A 22,638-nucleotide genomic window follows, 5' to 3' on the forward strand; every position below is an offset into this window, starting at 1 on the left:
TTTTTCCCAAATTTAGTCTTTGCTAACTTATCTTTCACAAACATCATGTGTTACTTATGAGCCTTTCTGACTTAGCCTCTGACAATCGGCATCAGATCAATTTGGTATGATTATCCATCGTCCTGAAGCGACCACATCAAATACTATTCTCATTTTCATGGGAGTTTTGTTTTTAATCTAAATTGAATTATATATTTTCTTTAAAAAGTAAAAAAATTTCACTAAGTCTCTTATGTAAATTACGGCAGAATAATGTTTAAAAAGAATAGTGGATTACTTCCTTGTTTGGAACTTTTTATTTTGCCAAGTGTAGTGTGTAATTACATAAGTTACTAAGCCCCGGATAATGAGTTTTAGCACTCATATCACTGCTATGACGCATTTCACGGGGAAAGTGAGTAGAATTATTTATGTTATCAATATCCTGTATCATTTGATTTTAATATTGTTAGTCCAGGTTTCAATATTAAATAATTTCAAAATATTCCACACGTTTTGTTTCTAGTCATATTTATATTACCCAATGACGAGTAATGCTCGGCGAGCATCATTTCTGACCCTTTATATATTGTAATCCGATGTGGAATAATCTACTGAAAATCTGAACCTTTTACTGAACTACTCGTTCGTTGATATTTAGAAACAAGTGAATTACACGGAAAATCCTATATACATGTAAGATCTATAAGTGGACTTAGCACCCCCATTTTTTGGCATATAGCTGAGGAATGCATATTGCGAAGACTGTAGTTAAAATAGCTGTGTAACTTATATTATACCCATCCAAGTACTAACCGCGCCGATTGATTCTTAACCCGAAAAACAGGTCAGCTTATCGCTTGTAGCCCGAAGCTTTTCATCAATTTTCGTTCTAGCAATAAATCACTGACTCATCTGACCAATCTACTTTAACTCTGAGTGGTTTTCTTTTGTATGGATTTTTTTTTCTTCATTTTGTTTATTTAAACTCGACTCACATCAAAATATGATGTTAGCTGATTCAAATTTTGTTTTTTAAATATTTTTTGCGATCCCGAAAAATAGTCAAAGTTTGTATGGGAAAAAACTCTCCCATATATTCCCATACAAACTTTGATGATTTTTCCGGACCGCTAAAATGATTCCAAAAATTGTAACAAAATTTTTTGCATCACGAAAGTATAAGCTCAGATACAAGTGATGAAATGGATAGTGACGATGAAAACGAAACAGACGGAAGTGTTTGGCAAGTCTCTAGTGAGTCTAACGATTGTTGCTGCTAAAGCAACTGCTAAAGATTGAACTAAATGGAGCAAAGTTCCATACAAGTCCACTAACCAAAGTTTCAAGAAAACGTTTTTTAATGTCTCTTCTACCTCATAAGTTTGCCACCAAATACTCTGATTGATACACCGGAAGACGCCTTTTTCCTGTATTTGTATTTCAATAATTTCATGCTTGCACAAAAATCATAAAATTACGAGCATCGAATTTGAAAACAGGATCAACAATTGGAAGACTAAGCATGTGATTGAAATGCGTGTTTTTCTCAGAGTGCTGTTAACTGCTGGACATCTCAAGAATCTTGCCACAACAATACGAACTACATTACCTTCAATAGCCGGAAACTCATAGACACGGAAATTCCATCTGATGTACACCGAAACACTTTTGTCAATGTTTACATTTTCAGTTTACATTTTATTGGAAGATAAAACACATTCAATTTTTATGCTTAGTTTCCCCTTACCAAAAAACTACTCCGTGTGCGAGACAAAACTGAATTTTTTCAATTTTTTCTTTGTTTATTTGACAGTTTGCTTTCTCACGGCTCTCTCACGGAGTACTTTTTGTTGACTGGAATGGACACTTTATTCAGATAATTCGGAGAACCCTGCACCACATCCGGTAGATTCCGTTGACTTGCACCTTGACTTGTAACACCCGACGAATCCGATGATGACTCGTTAGTGTGGCGCGAATGCTGCGATGGGCTCGGATTGGGGCTGAAATTATGTTTTCATTCTGGAGTACCAAAAACGTCACATTCACTCACCAAATTTAGTACCAAAAGAGCAACATTCTCCCCTACTCTTTTCTCTCAATTTTCATTCCCGCTTATGTCATTTTCGATCCCATGTTTATTATTTCCCAGATGTGTCAAGTCGTTGTATGCACGTGAATATAATTTTTTTAGTGTTTTTTGACAATGCATTCATATGCATTGCATTGCTACAATGTGTTGTTCAGTTTGGTTGTTATGTTTTTTTCGGAATGTGACTTTGGTACTCCAGTATGAAAAATAGTATACACACCTCGGATCAAAACGGTGTTTTTTTCGACCCAGGTGGTTAAAACGTCCGAGGATGGAACGGAGCTCCACGAAGCGGTATGTAACATACTATTTATTTAATATTAAACCGGCGATAAAAATGAGTTTCCAGCCACCTTTCTTCGTCTCCATTGTCAATTGGGCGTTTACGATCGGTTTTCATCTCTAAAACTATCGCATCGAATCCCTTAATTCCAACCGGTTTGACGATATCGTTATCGTTCAAATTGACACCTCTGTGGTTCAGTGCTTGCGTTTTAGTCGCAACGAAACTCATTTGTTCGATACGCTGCTTTAACTTCCGTATGGTATCCAAGGGACTCACTTGGACGCTGCCGTACGAAGTAGTATAATTTTTGCCGATAATAAACAAACGGATTTTTGTAGGCTTTGTCGTTGCACTATCAAATGGTGTTAACGCCCGGTTCCGTATCTTACAGTACAGTGTATCGACGTGCGGTGCAATGTACATGTCTAGCAATAAATTGTCCCGTATTTCGTCCACAAGCTTGTTACACGGTTCGAACTGTAATTCGTAGAATTTCAAAATAATATCACGCAGTTTTGGCTCCAATTCCAAGAACAATTTGAATCTACTGCTTGAAATCACATATTTTTGCATTTCCTGTTGATCGAATGTGGCTAGTGCACAGAGTCCGCCGTACATGGCGACATTGTTTGGTGAAATCATATCGGGAAACTCGCAATGTTCGAAACTGCTTTGTACGAAGTGCTCGGCTGCGGCTTTGTAATCCTTAGCAGCTAGATATGCCAGACCAGCAGCGCATTTTAATTTGGTAAAAATTAACTGATTCCCGTCGTTGCTGTTTCCTTCACTAAAGTCCAGTGTTGCGACCGCCTTAGCCACATAAATGGATACATTTGACCATGTCTTCAAAAATATTGACACCTTAAACACATTCAGGCACATATTTTAACAATATCGTTGCCTCTGGAACAGTAATCTAGGCCTTGAAGATAACATCTCAATGCAGTCGATAAATCGCCACAACTCAAATAGTGGTCACCCAAATCGATATGACCGCGACGGATGCCTTCAATGATCGAATTTGATTTGTAGCTTTCCAGATCGTTGTCCAGTAGCTCCAATTTCTGTGCAGCATCTTTGGTGCGCGTTTTTACCCACATTGGATCGTATAGCGGCATATCCTGAACTGTTGATTGGGCAGAATCGTTTGAAAATCCATCATATCCATTTGTGACTTTTCTGTGCAATGATCCGTATATGGCCACATCGTTTAAAGTGATAGCGTATTCGATGGCTATTTTCAGCGCTTTCATTCGAAGACTGGGATGCTGATCCGCTATGTAAATCAAACGATGTAGTTTGGCTAAGCCGCTGAACGATTCATAAACTTTAATGTCCAACGTTGGACTTTCCAATTGACTTTCCTTGAATACAGAGGCGCTGACTTGTATTTGTGAGTAGTGGTGCCCATGAGACCCTTTTTATTTATTTTGCTGTAAAAGTGCTGGTGCTCAGTATGAATCAACCTTCGAGTAGTGGTGCCCAGGCCTCACTTGTCCTGAGAAGTCGGCGCCCCTGCTTGAATACGGTTGGTAGTCGGTGATCGACTTGCATTGGCTCCATTTCGTTCTATGTAAATAAAAGTAAAAATTTAAACTTAGGTTCAGGCATGCAGGAAAACTTTTTTTTTTGATTGATTTCTGAGATCTGAAACTTCGATCAGGAAGGTCAATGGAAAATAAAAGAGAAAAAGTGGGAAATGAAAGCGGGAAATGAAACTTTTAGCGGAGGAAATGAGACTTCAATCGGGAAATTAAAATTTTTAAGACTTATAATTCTCATCGCAAAACCAATTCTCACCGAGGAATGAAACTAAAATTCCCCGGTGCCCGGTATCATTGATTTTGGAAAAAATATTTCCCTGTATACCAAATAACCAAGGATAGCGTGAATTTCCACACCCGCTTGTCAAGCGACGTCAAGCGACACGATTTAGTGCATAAGTACTGGCTTACCTGTTTCAATTCTTGAGCCATTTTATTTGATAATCATTCTTTGTGCGTAAAAATTTGAAGCAACATTTGCGAGAATGCTTGTGGGTTCGTTTATTTACTTTATTTTTTTATATTGTGTCATACAGTGAAGACGTCCAATCCGCGCGGTATATAGGCTACATCGCGAGGGAATAAACGCACTCACTTGCTGTGGGGATAAACAAAAAACATAACCTCACATGTCAAAGTTTCAACAAAAATATTCGTTGCTGATTTGTGTTTTTAAATTTTTTTTAAGCTGAAATTTTGCTAAAAAGGTAAATGCACAGTTGAAATCATGTAAAAATATGTCCAGTGTAGTGTTTACTATCATGTAATTTGTGTATTTTGTCGTGTCTTACTGTGTCGTCCAGAAACAAAACAAAAACTTAACTTGAAACATGGATTTAGACGAAATGCCAGGATATTGTGCTGTAAGAATGTGCAGGACGAATCCGGTCAAAGATAAGAAGAAACTGTTTCGTGTTCCAGTGGTGAACAGTCGATTCGAAGAGATTAGTAGAGCTCGTCAAAAAATGTGGCTCGAAGCACTCGGAATCAATGATGCAGACGAAAACCGGATGAAGCATTTGCGAGTCTGCGAAGATCATTTCGTTAGCGGCAAAAGTGCAGATTTATTTAATAGAGATGATCCCGATTGGATTCCGACTGTTAACATGAGTAATTGGAATGAACATAGAACAGTTGCTGAAGATACGAATTCACCATTCCTCTTCGTTTTAGAAAAGACTCCAGATAGTTGCTGTGTGAGGTGGTGCATGACATACCCACCGGAAGACAGAAAGAGTATGTTTCATTTTTGACGAGCTCTACTAATCTCTTCGAATCGACTGTTCACCACTGGAACACGAAACAGTTTCTTCTTATCTTTGACCGGATTCGTCCTGCACATTCTTACAGCACAATATCCTGGCATTTCGTCTAAATCCATGTTTCAAGTTAAGTTTTTGTTTTGTTTCTGGACGACACAGTAAGACACGACAAAATACACAAATTACATGATAGTAAACACTACACTGGACATATTTTTACATGATTTCAACTGTGCATTTACCTTTTTAGCAAAATTTCAGCTTAAAAAAAATTTAAAAACACAAATCAGCAACGAATATTTTTGTTGAAACTTTGACATGTGAGGTTATGTTTTTTGTTTATCCCCACAGCAAGTGAGTGCGTTTATTCCCTCGCGATGTAGCCTATTAGTGGTATGCGTAGTATGGTAGAAAATGCTGCATAAAAGAGCGTTCAATTCCGATAATTTGAATTTTTGAACAAGAATGAGAATTCACAACCAAACCAGGATATGAAAAATAATTTGTTTTCATTGTATCGTACACAGCTTTTACTATAAGTATAACCATTAACGAGAAAGACACACGTTCAATTTCGATTTTTGAGAGAATTGATCATCATTTTGGTTATAATAATAAGCCAACCACTACCTATATTGACTAGAGGAAGAGAGTGTAAGCTTTCATAATCCGATATAACACTTTCATGTGGACTTGTCGGACTTGTGGACCTTCCTAGAAATTTATTTGTGAAACTTTCATTCACTCAATCGTCTTACATTTGTTGTTCCTCGTTTTTGGAGGTAACTTCTAAATTTTTAATAACATATGAATTATACGTGCACGTAGATAGAGTTGTGGTCGTAATAACACTTGAAGTTAAGTGTTTGCTCGAGTAGTCTTAGTTGCTTGAGAATCGCTGCAGTGATCAAACTTTTAGAAAACATTCTGTTTATTTCGTGCAAAATTATTTATTCGAAAGGGCTATATTTCACTATATTAATTCACATAAATTTCTGTTCATTCCACTTTTGGTCTTTAATTTAGAAAAGTTGAAAATTTTCTTTGGAAATAGAGAGACATAAACACTATATCAAAGTTAAATGCAAAATACTTTTTTGTGAGATATTTGAGTAATAGTAATGTTACGAGTCGAAAAATCAAAATATTAAGTTTAACGAACTACGTACTCAATTCAACATAAAAGTCCACCAGTCCACATAAATTTATTTAGCAGAAAGAAAATGGTGACAGATTTTCTCGAAAGTTTCTTTGGTAATCAATCCGTTTTCAACTGAAAGAAAATAAAAAAAAATATGGAGAAATTTCAAAGTCTTTGACAACACGATATGATTACCTTTGTCTAATTCTTCGAGCTTTTTCTCTACAGCGTCCTCATCAACTTCGAAATCCTTTCTTATCTGCGGTAATAACACAGCTATTTGAAAGGTGGGCATGATACCATTCTTACTTCTATCGTTCCACAATCTCTCCATTCCTATTATCGAAAAAGAGTTGAGTTAGAATCTATAGAACAACAAAATACTATGAAGAATTGAAGATGGACTTACGTGTTACTTCTTTCGAATCCTGAAATTCAATTTTGAAATGTATTTATTAATGTTTTTCTGCTTGGATCATTTTGTATTGAAAAAATATTCTTACCATTTTGCAGTTGAGAAGCTTCGTTTTCCGTGGTTAATTTTGAATGAATAATAAACCGAATGTAGCACCCACCCTCACTTTTATACACTTTTCTGGATTGTTATTTTGCGTTTTCAAAAACAACAAAACATTTTTTTGCAATAATAATATAATTCGGTATTTTCATTGCTAAAAATAAGAAATTTCAGTAATCTAGAGCGTACAATTTGATTAATACCCAATTAATCTGAATATAGAACACGAACATACAATATTCGAAATGCGGAGAAGCGATGGATACATTATTTCGCTGAACATTGAACTCTTGCAATGAATGGTGACCTATTCCGTTTACAATTGTACGATTTTTTCTATCACCAAAAGGTTTTTCAAAAAATTGATTGTCGATTACGATGTCAAACGCTGTGTGAACTTAAATACTCAGAAGAAATCTAAAACATCAAAATAAATCAAAGTTTCTACAGAATTTTAAGGGTACTTCCGACTGAAGATGTAGAGTGGTGTAAGTATCTTGGTTTTTAGTTCAGGAAACTTTGAAGAAATCCATTTAAACCGATAAGCTTCAACGACATAAATATCCAAAAAATATTTGTACAAAAATGTTGGACTTGCATATAACTTTGAATGCAATGAATATGGTGTGTTCCTAACTCTGAAATATTTTAAAATTATCTCATTCTGAGCCAGTCGAATCAGTTATTTTGCCAAAAATATGAGTAGGCACGCTGAACTCGAACACAATAGAATTATTGACTTGCATCCAATTTTTTGCTTTATCATTCAAAAGTATTTGTACTATGCATGCGTGCATAGTCATCCAGAAAACAAACTCATTGAAGAAAACACAGCTTTGAGAATTGTGTTGAACAAAACCACATCGTAAAACTGCAGCTGTTGTGTGCAATCGGAAAAATATGTCTGAGAGAGTGTAGAACGTCGTTCAACAGGTCAAAATTTACAATTTCAAAAAGCCCGCTCGAAATTCGAACTACTTTTTAAGGAATTCATAGGAATATGTAGGAGAATCCGGCCTTAACGAGAAAAATATGAGTTTAGTAAAGAAAAAATCATCTGAAAAAATTTTACTTTCGCAATTACGATTGCAAGATTCATATTGCCAGCATGATATGATTGTGAGCGACAAATCGATCTTTTCCAATAAAAACCAAACCAATAGTTGTCAGCTCCATTTTACATGAAAATGTTTTTTACAGTGTCTTACATTTGTATGATACACTGTCAAGTTTCACTACCCTATTTAAAGTAGCACTTATGCTAGAAGTGCATTGATATTGGTCATGCGTAATTGAATTTTGAAAGATCCGTAATAAATCCTCGCTCCCACGGATAGCCACTGATGTTATTGAGCATTGGAACAATTTTATTTATCTAATTCAATGCGTCGGTCGACCAACAACCTAATGTTTCTACTGCGTTGGAGAAGTAATTATTTGCATTGAATCCACGTAATTTGTGACATGAACTTCAACACGCATAGTTGAATCGGACCATGTCCTCTTGCATCAAATATTGAATTGTTAAAAATTTCAAGAAATGTCCTGGGGCGAAACATAGCTTTCGTAGAATTTCCTTGTTGTTAAAACCGTTGAATATTCATTCAAGCCATATCCATACTCAATGAAAAATCACTCTGTTTGTAAATAATGCTTTACAACTTTTATTGACTAATTAATCCAAATACAAATTTTTATAAAAACAATTGTAGCAAAAAGAATGGCAGACTCCTAGCGTAAATTCCTCATTCAATAAATTCGTATTAAGCTGCCGGTTACGACCCAATAATGTGCCGCAGTAAACTAAAACTAACGACAATCGATATCATAATTTCTTTAGTAAATTGGTTGCCTCCTCCTTGCATTTCTTATCGTCCTCGTTCCTATAGGACATAACTGTATCGACAAACCAACTCAATTGAAATTTTTGGGTAACTTACGCTACGATAACATTAGCAGCCAAAGTGAGATACTCTTTTGCCTTTTCGTTATTTTTCAGGTGTTGGTAGCACTTAGCAATTAGCAGTAAATTCATGGAATAGAAATTTGGTTTCTTCTCTTCAGCCTTTAAGAAATGCTCCAATGCTTCTTCGTACGTTCCTAGAAAAATGATTTCATAAATGTGTACGCAGACGTTTCGGATACTACATAATTTTACCAGACGGTGGTGTGGCAAACATAGCCGAAACAACTTTTCGCTTATACCAAGTCAAATCTGCTATGCCGAATGCGAAATTACCCAGTACGTACCAATTAGTCGGATCTTCTGGATTCAGTTCAACAGCTCTGATCATATGATTTTTGACCGTTTTCAATTGTGAAACTCTGGCTTTGATTCCATCCAATTCGCTATTTGCATCGAGCAGAATGGCAAACCATCTGTGGATTGCGAAATCCTGATCATTTATTTTAAGGGCCTCATCGACCAATGCAAAACCTTTACGTATGAGCTCATCTTTGCGTTTGTTTTCGACTTGGGATAGCTTGTACATAGCTCTACCTAGACGCCATTTGATATCAGCAGATGACTGATCCTAGTCATTCAGATAAGAAAATTTTAAGTACGTCGCTTTAGGTTTATGAAAGCACGTTCTGCAACTTACTTCAAAGTTATTGAGCACATCAAGAGTCTCTTGATATTTACTTTCATCAAACAGCTGGTCTGCGTACTGCAAAAGATCAGCTAAAGTAAGATTCGAAGCCATTTCAGTGTTTTTTGACGCGCCCACTCCGAGTAATGTAGAGGCTGTAATTAGCAGCGGTGACCTTCCATTGATCCTAAAGTTTAGCCAGCGAATCTAAACAATTGAAATAATTGATTTCGATTCGTTACTATAAGAATGACTCAACGCAACGCACTACAAGCAAAAGTGCTATTAATGATAGCTGCCAAATAGAGTACCATTTTGTATGAAAATGAAAAAATTGTCCGAATTTTTTTACAGTGCCAAAATTTGTTCGATACACTGTCCAGTTTCAGTACACTATTTAGAGTATCATTCATGCTGTGAGTTGCTCAACGACTTACATATGTTACAAGTAAATTTGGACTTCGTATTCTCCTGACAATATTGATTGATGAATGCACTAGTTTTCGTGGTTTGAGAAAACTGTTTATTAATAATGTGCACAGAGCCTTTTTGCTTTTTGTTCCTGCTATCATTGTCTAAAAATTATAGATTTTTCGAAAACACTTTCTTTCAACTTGTTTTCGTTAATGAAAACCAAAATAATCACCACAAAAAAACACAAAGAGTCACGGGGCCGCATTTGATTAAAGAAAAAAATGTTACCACTACAATTGTAGGTAACAAACCTGTGTTGCACCGTGACTGAGGTTAGTTGCGTTTCACAGTGTTGACATATCAGTTGAAATGAAAAGTATAAAAAGAATTGCGTAAATAATTATTTTACGATAAATTAAGGTAAATAATGGAGAGTAGTCCTAGTTTGACAAATCTCCACTTTGAACTAAGATTTCTCCGCGATTTCGGAACTATATTGTAACAAACCACTTATATTTTAAAGATTTATCTTTAGTCTACTTAATTAACATAAATTTTGTCTAACAAAGTTTGTAAATTATTAACCTGTCACATACGGCTATTCATCTGTTATCGATAACGACGAAGCAAAGGTTTGCACATAAATGTTTGAACGTGAACCAATGAAAGTTTTTTCAAACCTTCATAAGCCACACATATGCGACTTTGGTTGATTCTTCTCAATGTATCTACATCAACAACGAATCCATGCCATCAGACAGACACTATGTCGAATCTTAGAGCATTTTATCGAGTACCACTGTCGCCATGGCCTGATGAGAAATGGTATTTTTGAACTGTATATTAATGCAAAATGTCGAAAGACGTATTTAAATTTTCTCTCAGATCGAAACAGTGGTCGAATAAACATGTTCGATAACGACGACAAAAATAATGACAAGCTCAGGATACTTTATAGAGTAAAATGCATCTATTGGCATTTTGCTATGATCAAATCGAAGCAGCAGAGAGGAAGAGAAGTTGTAGTTAATCTAATGAAAAAGCTTCTAAGGAGGACACGATTTCCATGATTTCTAGCTAGTCAAGAACGTAACTACACTTTCGAAGTTCGAAGCGTTTCTGAAACCCAAGTTAGGTGAACTTGTGATGAATTTTTAACTTTTTTCTTTGTATTGAAATGTTCTAGATCTTTGATGGATTGATGGCACGACGGTTTGTACTAAAACGGCATAAAATGTGGCGACACAAGTTCATCAATCTTTAATTTACAATGTTCATGTTATCAGTTCAGTATTTATTTGTTCACCGGTTATCAACGGCTTTATTTTACATTTTACATAAGCTTACATAAGTTTATTATTATTCTACGTTATCATGTTATCATAAACATTTTTTAGTTTTACAAGTTAAAAATTACTTTTATATCGAATTATTTTCCGATCTTTTTTAATAATAGAACTAAAATTTTCCGAATAAATTTTGTTTTTGCCGCTCAATATATCATTTACTCTTTTACAAAAGGTCAATATTCCAAAAATCGTGCAGAACCCTTTAAACTTTGCTTCAATTATAAATTTATGGATAATCATCGTTATCAATAATTATCGATTGTTGATATTGATATTTATAATAATTTTATCGATCATAGATGATTATCGATTATTGATGAGGCATTCAATTAGTTGATAAATAGTACCCAGAAACCGAGAAAAAACAGAGAATTCGAAATTCGCAACAAACCCCCTTCCTCCCATTTAATATTGAGTAATAATACGCATAACCACTAACGGCTACCGGAGATTAGTTTACATTTGATTATCAAAAATCTAACAATTAACTCTATGTACGTGTACTAGTAAAATTACTTCGATTGTTTCGATGGCTTACTTATGGCGAAGATTTTTTTTATATAAGTCCATAAGGAATGGTACAACAATTGATGCCATAAAAATGCAGCCATACCGTATCTTCAATCAAATTCTTTCTTTATTTCACGAAATTATTTCAATTTTGATTGCAAGTAAAATATTTGGTCGAGCTTCGTGGCCTGGAGCGCTTTCAACATTGAAGAAGCATTGGCTCATTGGATTTTTATCGAAGCGTTGAACCATTTCTTTTTGGACCAATACTCTTCCTCATTTTTTTTAATGACTGATGATTCGGAAGAAACGAATAGATCATTTAACTTCGCTGACGACAAAAAGAAATCAATGATTGTCAAAGTTGAAGCAGATACAATAAGGTTGCAAGAAGAGATCGATAAGTTCGTACAATGGTGTGATGAAAATGGCCTGGAATTAAACACTCAGAAATGTGATATAATGACATTTTCCCACAAGAATCCAATTATGGCGAACTACAACATAAAAGGGACAACGATACAGAAAGTCGAACAGATACCAGACCTAGGCGTTACAATGGATCCGAAGATGCATTACACAGAGAACTGGTGAAGAAAAAGGCGAACAATAACCTAGGATTTTTCAAGCGAGAATGCCATGAAGCACTGAATTCGGACAACGCTAAACTGTTATACGGATCGATGGTCAGATCACACTTGGAATATGCAAACGTTATTTGGTCGCCTTATGCATCGGCTCACAAGGAACAAATAGAGAGAACTCAGAAGCAGGCCGTCATATTCCTACAGAAATATCAACAGACGAGAAAATGAGTATGTGCTGCCACCATATCAAGAACGTTGTGATGAGTTAGGAATGGCATCACTAAATCGACGTAGAGTCAATTCGGCGGTACTATGGATGCACCAGCTTATTTCGGGACGCATCGACTCTCCGTACCTGAGAAATCAATTGAACCTAAATACAGGAGAACGAGCGTTAGGAAACCCAGAATTTATAAGGATGAAATATTCGCGGACTAAATACGGAACGATCTCGCCATTTAACAATGCTTGCCGGGCATTTAATTGTGCTGTGACCATCGTGGACCGGTGGACCCAACATTACCGTTCAACAGTTTCAAATGAGAAAACATGAAGCTACCAGATGAGGTATTCGGTGACTTTATTGAACTGTGACACGAAATTGTGACTTATGACTTGTATGGGATAGGGGTTGGCTGAGAATGCTAAACTGTGATATTATTGAATAGAAAGTTGTTTCCTTTAATTGAATTAATTGATTGATGTTGATTGACGAAGCTTAGAAGCTGAATTTGATTTATGTACTTTAAATGCGTTGAATTGCGCTGAATGTTGTTTTTAATGAAATGCTTGAATTAGTCAGTAAAAAAACGATCTTTTCATCAACAAATAAATATTACAATAAATAAAAATCATCTACTCTACTTCTCCCTAATGTTCCTAGAATGCATGCCGCATTTCCTCTTTGAATAGCGATTGAAATTTTCTGTAATAAGTAATCGGTGGAGCGCGGTTCTCCTGAAGCTGCTTTCATTAATGACCCCAATTTGTAGACAAATTTTTTCGTTTCTGGGCCCATGCAACCTAGCGATTCGAAAGCAATAGGAGTGAATAAATAATTTTCTTTTAGATCTATATAATGGTTATGCTTCAATCTTTCTGCCTTTTCTGCGATTGACCCTGATTTCTTAGAAGATTCATTTATGTATGAAGGAGCCAACGTATCACGTATTGTCACATCCCATAAAAGAGACTTTCCATGACTCCACGGAATTATGGTCATACCGTCAACTCTTTTACCGTCACTTCTAGAAATACCTGGTGGTTGCAATATAGTTGGTACTCCTGCAGAAGAAAATGCATGAGAAAATATTATAATTGTATGCTTGTATGAATTGAGTCGGCTTACTTAAGTAGATTTTAAAACCAAAAAATAAATAAAATTTATCAAACTCAACTCGTCGGTCAGCGTCAGCGAAGGCTTTGAAGACGTAATTATTTGCAATCAATTATATATATTGCGAATCGTAGCTCTTTCGAATTGACTTCGTCACACTAGAGCTACGCAGATGTTTTTTGTATTTATAATCGCATTTAAACTGAAATAAATGAAATGAAATGAAATGAAAGAATCCACGTAATTTGTGACATGAACATCAACACGCATAGAGACGTAGAGACGGACCATGTCATCTTGAATCAAATATTGAGTTGTTAAAAATTTCAAGAAATGTCCTGAGGCGAAACATAGCTTTCATAGAATGTCCTTGTTGTTAAAACCGTTGAATGGTCATTAATGTCATATCAATACGCAATCAAATATCACTCTGTTTGTAAACAATGCTTTGCAACTTTTATTGACTAATTAATCCAAATACACATTTTTATAAAAACAATTGTAGCAAAAAGAATGGCAGACTCCTAGCGTAAATTCTCATTCCATAAATTCGTATTCAGCTGCCGGTTACGACCCAAAAATGTGCCGCAGTAAACTATAACGGCAATCGACCTCAGAATTTCTTTAGTAAATTGGTTGCCTCCTCCTTGCATTTCTTATCGTCCTCGTTCCTATAAGACATAACTGTGTCGACAAACCGATTCAATTGAAATTTTCGTTTAACTTACGCTACGATAACATTAGCAGCCAAAGTGAAATACTCTTTTGCCTTTTCGTTATTTTTCAGGTGTTGGTAGCACTTAGCAATTAGCAGTAAATTCATGGAATAGAAATTTGGTTTCTTCTCTTCAGCCTTTAAGAAGTGCTCCAATGCTTCTTCGTACGTTCCTAGAAAAATTATTTTCTAAATTTGTACGTTTTGACGTTTTGGGTCCAACAAAATTTTACCAGACGGTGGTGTGGCAAAAATAGCCGAAACAACTTTTCGCTGATACCAAGGCATATCTGCTAAGCCGAATGCGAAATTACCCAGTAAGTGCCAACTAGTCGGATCTTCTGGATTCAGTTCAACAGCTTTGATCATATGTTTTTTGACCGTTTCCAATTGTGAAACTCTGGCTTTGATTCCATCCAATTCGCTATTTGCATCGAGCAGAATGGCAAACCATTTGTGGATTGCGAAATCCTGATCATTTATTTTAAGGGCCTCATCGACCAATGCAAAACCTTTACGTATGAGCTCATCTTTGCGTTTGGTTTCGACTTTGGATAGTTTGTACATAGCCCTACCTAAACGCCATTTGATGTCAGCGGATGACTGATCCTGGTCATTCAGATAAGAAAATTTTAAGTTGTACGTCGCTTTAGGTTTATTAGAGCACGTTCTGCAACTTACTTCAAAGTTATTGAGCACATCAAGAGTCTCTTGATATTTACTTTCATCAAACAGCTGGTCTGCGTTCTGCAAAAGATCGGCTAAAGTAAGATTCGAAGCCATTTCAGTGTTTTTCGACGCGCCAACTCCAAATAATGTAAAGGCTGTAATAAGTAGCGGAGACCTTGGATTGACCCTAAAGTTTAGCCAGCGAATCTAAACAATTGAAATAATTGATTCTGATTCGTTACTATAAGAATGACTCAACGACTTACATATGTTACAAGTAAGTTTGGACTTTGTATTCTCCTGACAATATTGATTGATGAATGCACTAGTTTTTTTGGTTTGAGAAAACTGTTTATTAATAATGTGCACAGAGCCTTTGTGCTTTTTGTTCCTGCTATCATTGTCTAAAAATCACAGATTTTTCGAAAACATTTTCTTGCAATTTGTTTTCGTTAATGTAAGCCAAAATAATCACCAGAAACAACACAAAGAGTTCACTTCTTTGACAACTCAAACGCCACTCTTCTCCAACCACCATGTGATGTAGTTTAATGTTTTCAGCATATTGCGTGAGTTCTATAACACAATTCGGATCGAAAAGAACCGCAGCGTTTTAAAATATTAAAATGTATTTTTTTGAGCAATAATAATAAATCAATGAAATAACAATTTCTGCAACATATGACCGTTTACAGACTTCAACAACATTATCATCAGTTTAATAGTTGTCGAATCTATTACTCCTTTTTGGTTAATAAGCCTGTTAACAGGCCTGCTCCATATAATAAGCTACTATTTTTCACTCTTTAAGAAATTACGCGGTGCTTCCTAATTTCCATTACAACAGGTAAAGCAAGCATCGAGAAATTCTGTTAAATTGAGTCTATAAGGGTGCATATCACGTACACAAACAGTATATTGCTCGGTATCGTAGGTCATTTTGGCACCAAACAAACTAGCTCATAAATTTTGTTTAATAGTTATTTATGTATCAAGAATCGTATGGGGGTATATTATCGCACTAGATATCAGATTTCCAATCCGAGGCGATTCACAACGTTTTATGCAATGAAGAAGGTAATCTTAGTGTGACTCCATGAACACGTGGCTTTTGCAAATCCGCTTGCAAATCCTTTATCGCACTAGTGCGATACAATACATTCATATGACATTGCACACAGGCGGCGTAAGTAACAAGTATCATCACTGAATTGCATATAAAAAATTCCACATTTTTTACAGTGACAATATTTTTGTTTGATACACTGACTGTCCAGTTTCAGTACTCTATTTAGAGTACCACTCATGCTTGAACGTCAACTTGAATTTGCAAACTTTAGATGCCTCTGTGGCATAAAACGTTGTATGCAACTCGATGCGAAGTAGCTGCGGCCTCGTGTCATAATTACACATCTAGAGCCTAATAATCTAGAGCAGATTGAATAAATAACTAAATTATTGTTCCAAATTTCCTGACTATGTACAATTAGTCTTAAAATGAGGTTCTATATCTTAAAATATAAGTCGAAACTAATGAAAAATGATTTTCTATAATTTGTTGAAAACATGCTTAACAGAAGTAATAGATTGGATAATTTTATTTGGATATATATGCTTAATGCTTACCTTTCAATCTTTTTACGATGAATTTTATTCGGTGGGTTGCCGATGTCGCTGTAGGTGAAAGAATAGTAAATAAATACTAAGATGTACTCTTAAGAGTAAGCATATACCACATTTTAGAGAAATAACTTTGAACGCACATGTTCCACATTTATATATATTGAATTTCCAACATAAAAATAAACTTTTAATATAACCTTCTTTTTGGAGAAAATTAAAATCAATTTAATGTTTGTTGGTTTAAGACAGTAAAGCGATATTGCCGACGCTTGTTAACGGACAGATAGTGGAAAAATTAATTTATCAAGTGTTTAGATTTTAATTACTTTTTGTTTTTTTCTTTTTCCAACGTTTCTACATTTAGTTTTTCGAATTAATTTCAACTTTTAAGAAATAAGAACATTGAAGTAACATTTACTGTTTGTCCATTGAAACAGATACCCCAATACAAGGCAGCCTGTCATATACACGGATATTCATCTGTTATCGATAGCGACGACAAAAATAATGACAAGCTCTGTGTAATATGGTCTTTTACATAGTAAACTGAATGTTTAAAAAATTGAAGTACAAGATTTGAAATAAAAATAAATAAATTTGAGATAAAAAAAACTTTGATCGATGGAAGTGATAGACCCGATAATAATACTGGTCATGCTTGCCGTCTGTAACAGGTTAATGTTTATTGACCATAAGGGTAGTGGCCAGGTTTGAGAAAATTGACAAACATTTAATAAAACAAAATTTGTGCTCATTTTGACATTGCTCTCAAATATGTTATAACTAATCGATGAGCTTTGACTATTACCGAGACTAATATAAAAATTTGAAACAAATAAAGTAAAACACTATGCAAAATGACGAAATATTTACATCAGCAGGAGTAGTAGATTCTATATTAGTGACGTTAGAACTCAGCCACGGAAATAATATTGTACTTTACATGTTTCAAAAACCGAATTAAGTTAAATTTAGTATGTTGTGTTACAAGTATTGTAATGTTGATTTTTTCAGCACTAGACCCAAGTTTTCCGTACGAGCGGAGCGAGTAAGGAAAATTGGGTCGTGTGCTGAAAAAATCTCATTACAATACGTGTAACACATCATGCTTTGTGCCAACCGAGAATTGAAATAGACAAATGCCCAAAAAATCATAATTTTCATGGTAAATAATCACTCTTCAAATTTGATCGATCACATTGCTTTGCATTTTCAAAAACGAATGTTGTAATAACTCATACAAATTCCATAACAACACTGCTTTGAGTGTTGAAATAGACCATCAAACGGGTGCTGAAATAAGTCACTTTACAACACTAAAATGAGTGCTGAAAAGAGTCGTATTTCAATTCTCGGTGGCACAAAAGTTAATTTGCACATCAAAAAAACTCAAAAATTATTTGAATTATGATATTTCTTTATAATTTGAATTAATCTAAAATGAAGTCAATAGCCTGCTCGAAAAAAAACGGTGTAACCGCCTTGTTAAACATCCTTTTTCGCAATTCCGGTCCATAATCATCACCTTTCCATGCATCCATTAAATGTCGTTTTGAAGGTATTAATTTCACTGTATTCCCGGACACAGCGCAATATGAACTTTTTTTCGCACGCAGTGCGATATCAACTTTTTTTCCGCACGCTAAAGAACCTTCAACGAAGGCTAAATTTTTATAAATAAAAATCTTGCATTGACCAGAAATCGAACCCCCGACACCAAAAGGTTTTTGAACACAAAGCAGCGACTATAGCCATTCGGCTATAGAGTCACACAATTATACCGAACGTATTGTTGAAGCGTATATACTAAGCATTGACTACTCGATTTCATTCAACGCGTCTCTTTACATCACATTGCAATGTGTATTATAATGCAGCCTTCTTGATCGTTCAAATGAATTTCTGTATACACAAGAATTTTGGAACAAGATGTAGGACATGTTTTGCATTGGAAAGGTGATTATGGCCCGAAATTGCGAAAAACGTTGTATCTACCACGGTAGGTATGCCGGTATTTTTCGCACACGACGTCTTGTCGACCTCGGCTTCGCCTCGGGTCGACAATCGACATCTAGTGCAAAAAAATACCTTCATACCTACCTTGGTAGATAAATAACTATTAACGCGCGCATACAAAAGAACTCTTCAAATTTGTTCTCTTTCAGTTTGTCGCATTTTTGTCGGTATATATATTGTTTTATTGATTAACACTTGAACGGTACAGTATCTGCTCAAGAGGAAATTATTTTATGTTTTTTGTTAACTTGTATTGCGCTTTTAGGAAATTTTCGAAGTTTAATGTGTAACATTTCTTATCTTAGTTTCGCAAATATTCAAAACCTTCTCAACATCGGAAAAAGTGTACATTAATACAGGGCTTTTTTTGAAGAATTAATTTCCCAAAAATTCCTGAATTCTCTTAAATCTTATAAAATACCATCTTAATGTAATCGATCTAACCCAAAAACATAAAAAGCACTAAAAATTCCATAAAAGTTTTAACTTCGATTTAGTTTGAGATAGATCCACCTCATGTCAGTTAAAAATAAGTCCTTACCAGCAGCGGAACCAATGTTTTTTGTAGCACAAAATATGTACAAGTTGTCGAGACTTTCAAATTTCAAAATATTAATTTTAAGTGTAATAGACTTGACAAATCTGTTACTTCTATTCATATAAGTTTTAAATCTTTTACTTCATTAGTTTGAACATAGATTTCCATAAAATACCAAAAGAAATGGTAAGAGCATTTTTAGTAGTGCTGAAGTATAAAATCTCAAAAACGAAATAACTCGAAATTCCATAAACAATTAAAATTCAAAATATCAAATTTATATTACAGTGAACGACATCTCAAATGTCTCACTGTCATTTTTTTCAGAGAATGTCATTGTGAATTTGCAATGACACAATAAAATTCTCAGAAAAATTTGACAGTGAGACATTTGAGATGTCGTTCACTGTACACCCGAAACTTTTAAGTTAGAAACTTTTATACCCTTTCAATGTCATATGTATTATATTTGTGGATTGAATAACGTCGATAGCAGAAAAAATTTCTAAGCTAAGTTCATCGGCTGTATGTTCTGAAGTAGTGACAAAAATTCGAACTTCCTGTCGAACTCATAAAAGTTCGTTACTCTGCATGACAATATTCTTAAACGCTTTGAAAACACTTATTATCGGCCAAAGGTGCCAAAATTACCGTCCTCTTAAACTTCATGTTCATTGTTCTTACGAAATAAAAGATCTTCATCGAATATATAAATGAAAATAGCAGGGTTTGTTGCACTCCAGTCGTCTTAAATTCGATATAATTTATATACTCTGACTAGACTGTGTATATATACTATATAGTGTGCGTATTAACTCAAATCATGTGTTCCACGGATTTCTTGAATTAAGATCCCTGGATTTTTCTTTTTTTTTTTACTTTTTCTAAATTTAGATTCTTTTTTTTTTAAATGTCACATTTGCACTTACGGGAATCAAAATATACGGATGTTATTTATATACATAAATAGAAACGTACGTAACGACGAAAGAATAAAAAAACAACCGAAAAACATTTTGAGTAGGTAGTGAAGAACCATCATGACACGTTATGTTTGTTACGTTTTATTCATATATATCTTACATGTGTCATGTTTGATTTCAATGAAATTGAGAAAAACATTTTAGTTTCATCGCGACCAAATATTCTGCATAAAAAAATCTGCAGAACATCAGTCAGTTCCACACACAACCTTTCAAAAAAAAACTCCGATATCAATAACTCTCCCTTAAATTGATTTCATCTACCGATGCGAATCGAATTCGAACGTCGATTCTAAATATATACAGTCGAATAATCGACTAATAAAAAATTTGTTTGGTTTCTCTGTCGACAATGTGTAATTCCATGAGAAATTATTTGCAACTTGCAATATAAGCAAGAAGCGCATGTTTTTTTTTCTTCTTCTAAATTTTGATTTCATACATTACGTCCGCCAGAGTTAACTATATGTGTATTCATATACATACACGTAGGGGGCATATGCGAGTATCACGATTCAACATTGCCGCGCGGTTGTAAAAATTTCTATAAAAACTCGATGAGTCGCAGACCCTGGGGTTATTTTTAGACCCCCAGAGTACAGCATGCGTAAGTAAGTAAGTGGTGTAGTTGATAAAGAGTCTGATAAATTTTATACGAAATGCTGTTAAGGATTTTCTTTATTTCGTTTACTTTTCGAGATAGATTTGGAATCGTTTATTAGAGAGTTAGAGAAGATATTGCGAAGGTATTGTGAAAACGAATGCATCGTGTGAAAAAGGAACTAAACCTAATAATTAATGACGGGTCCTTTACTTCTGTTATTGAAAGTGTATTTCTTTGTGTTTGATATTGTTATTTTGGCAAGTGTGAGCTTTGCGGACGAAGTCGAAGGCGAGTGAAGTAATGACCCAAGCCAAAACAACAACTTACAAACAATTACGTAAGATGTTTTACTAATAAGATTTAGCTGGATTTTGATATAGGACAATGATGTCGACAAACCAAAAATTGCATCAAAGGACTCAAAGTCTCTTCTAAATATAAGCAGGACGATACTGAAAATTTTTACTGGGGTAACAGCCGGACACAACTATTGGAAAACGTACGGACCCGAGATGGGATCTGCATGGGATTTGCATATCACACTGACACAGCAGAACATTACCTCTGTAACTGCCCAGCCGTTATCATGTAAAGACGCGAAAACTTTCGAATTTTTGTTGGACGTCATTTATGAACAGGCACTAACTAGTCGTTTCTGAAAAGTTAGTGGATCATGTCCTTATCCTTTTTATGCAAACAGAAAAATATATGTCTGTGAGCAACCGTCGATTACTTCTTTACTTGACGGATTCCTAAGTGTTTGAACAGCACTTTACTTCAGCGTTAACTTAAGATTTGCTGTTTTTTAGAACATTTTGTCCATAACAGATGATTACGACAATTCCCCACTGTATCATAAGGCTTCCCAAAAATCTCATGGATTTATGAAAACTACATGCGTGGCACTGCTCCTTGCATTAAAACTCGTATTTCAGACTTCGAAGGAATTACAATTTTTTTACTTGTATGCGTTTATGCAACATGTATTCTGTCTTTTAACTCACACCAAGAACACATTACTCCTGTCTCAAAGCATGATACCAGCCTCCGAATATTTCCTATGATAACGCTAGGACCAGTGCATATGCCGTATGCCTTGGGTCTGTCACAAGAGTATTAATAAGGCCATTTATTTAAAGACCAAGTATACCCGAGAACATTAAATTCTTTCTACTACTTTCTCAAATCATACTGTCCTCTAAAGCTATAGCCCCGGAGATTTTGGTTAATTACATATAAAATACAAGGGCACCCCAGAAATAATAATTCTTCCTATTTTATCCAAAACGACCTAATGCTACGTTCACTGGTTCACGCACTTTCACGATTACTTCTCAGATGTGGTTTCTAATTTCCTATGTCCCCAATTTTTATGATTAGGCTAAATTTTTACGACTCTCGCCATTAAGGGTACATTTCTTGACTTTGGCTTCTTGTCTTCCGATATATTATATAATTGGTGAGTTGTCCCTTTTTCGAGTTATATACGACTCAACTATAATAATAAAACATTCAACAAAACATTGCACCCCTGCTTAAAATGACACATGTAACTAGACTTACTGAAAGTGTAGGTAGGACACAGCTGTCGTTTTAGATCATAAAAAATACACGCAAACGTAAAATTGGTATGCCACAGTTCGTACACAATATTACCGAAAGGTTCATACCATAGACTCTTTTTTAGGATGCTCCAATGTGTGCATACATCTTAAGTATTATATATCGCTCTCTGTAATAGCATAAAATGTATATCGTACAGGCTCGAGAATTGACATGCGTTGAGTTTTATGCGCAGTTGTAATTGTATTCGTTACTTCTATTCATATACTGAGTGAATATATACATAGACTTTGTGATTGATGATCTTGATCAGTAC

General features: G+C 35.0%; 2 protein-coding genes and 1 pseudogene across 2 annotated transcripts; all 3 read right to left on the reverse strand.

Moving 5' to 3' along the window:
* Window positions 1-1,996: 1,996 nt before the first annotated feature.
* LOC119071405 lies at window positions 1,997-4,336 on the reverse strand (annotated as a pseudogene).
* Window positions 4,337-8,458: 4,122 nt separating this feature from the next.
* Window positions 8,459-10,002, reverse strand: LOC119071275 (regulator of microtubule dynamics protein 1-like). The gene is made up of 5 exons (XM_037176139.1): window positions 9,853-10,002; window positions 9,428-9,622; window positions 8,983-9,358; window positions 8,765-8,924; window positions 8,459-8,707 (listed from the first exon to the last, which is right to left on the reverse strand). Exons 1-5 carry the CDS (start codon window positions 9,985-9,987, stop codon window positions 8,650-8,652), a joined length of 924 nt encoding a protein of 307 aa, XP_037032034.1. The 5' UTR covers window positions 9,988-10,002; the 3' UTR covers window positions 8,459-8,649.
* Window positions 10,003-14,043: 4,041 nt separating this feature from the next.
* LOC119071274 (regulator of microtubule dynamics protein 1-like) lies at window positions 14,044-15,526 on the reverse strand. Its single transcript, XM_037176138.1, has 5 exons — window positions 15,262-15,526; window positions 15,008-15,202; window positions 14,560-14,935; window positions 14,340-14,499; window positions 14,044-14,282 (listed from the first exon to the last, which is right to left on the reverse strand). The coding sequence occupies exons 1-5, from the start codon at window positions 15,394-15,396 to the stop codon at window positions 14,225-14,227; spliced, it is 924 nt and encodes a 307-aa protein (XP_037032033.1). The 5' UTR covers window positions 15,397-15,526; the 3' UTR covers window positions 14,044-14,224.
* Window positions 15,527-22,638: the final 7,112 nt, after the last annotated feature.

Source organism: Bradysia coprophila (genome assembly GCF_014529535.1).
Source record: "Bradysia coprophila strain Holo2 chromosome IV unlocalized genomic scaffold, BU_Bcop_v1 contig_144, whole genome shotgun sequence".
Classification (NCBI taxonomy): domain Eukaryota; kingdom Metazoa; phylum Arthropoda; class Insecta; order Diptera; family Sciaridae; genus Bradysia; species Bradysia coprophila.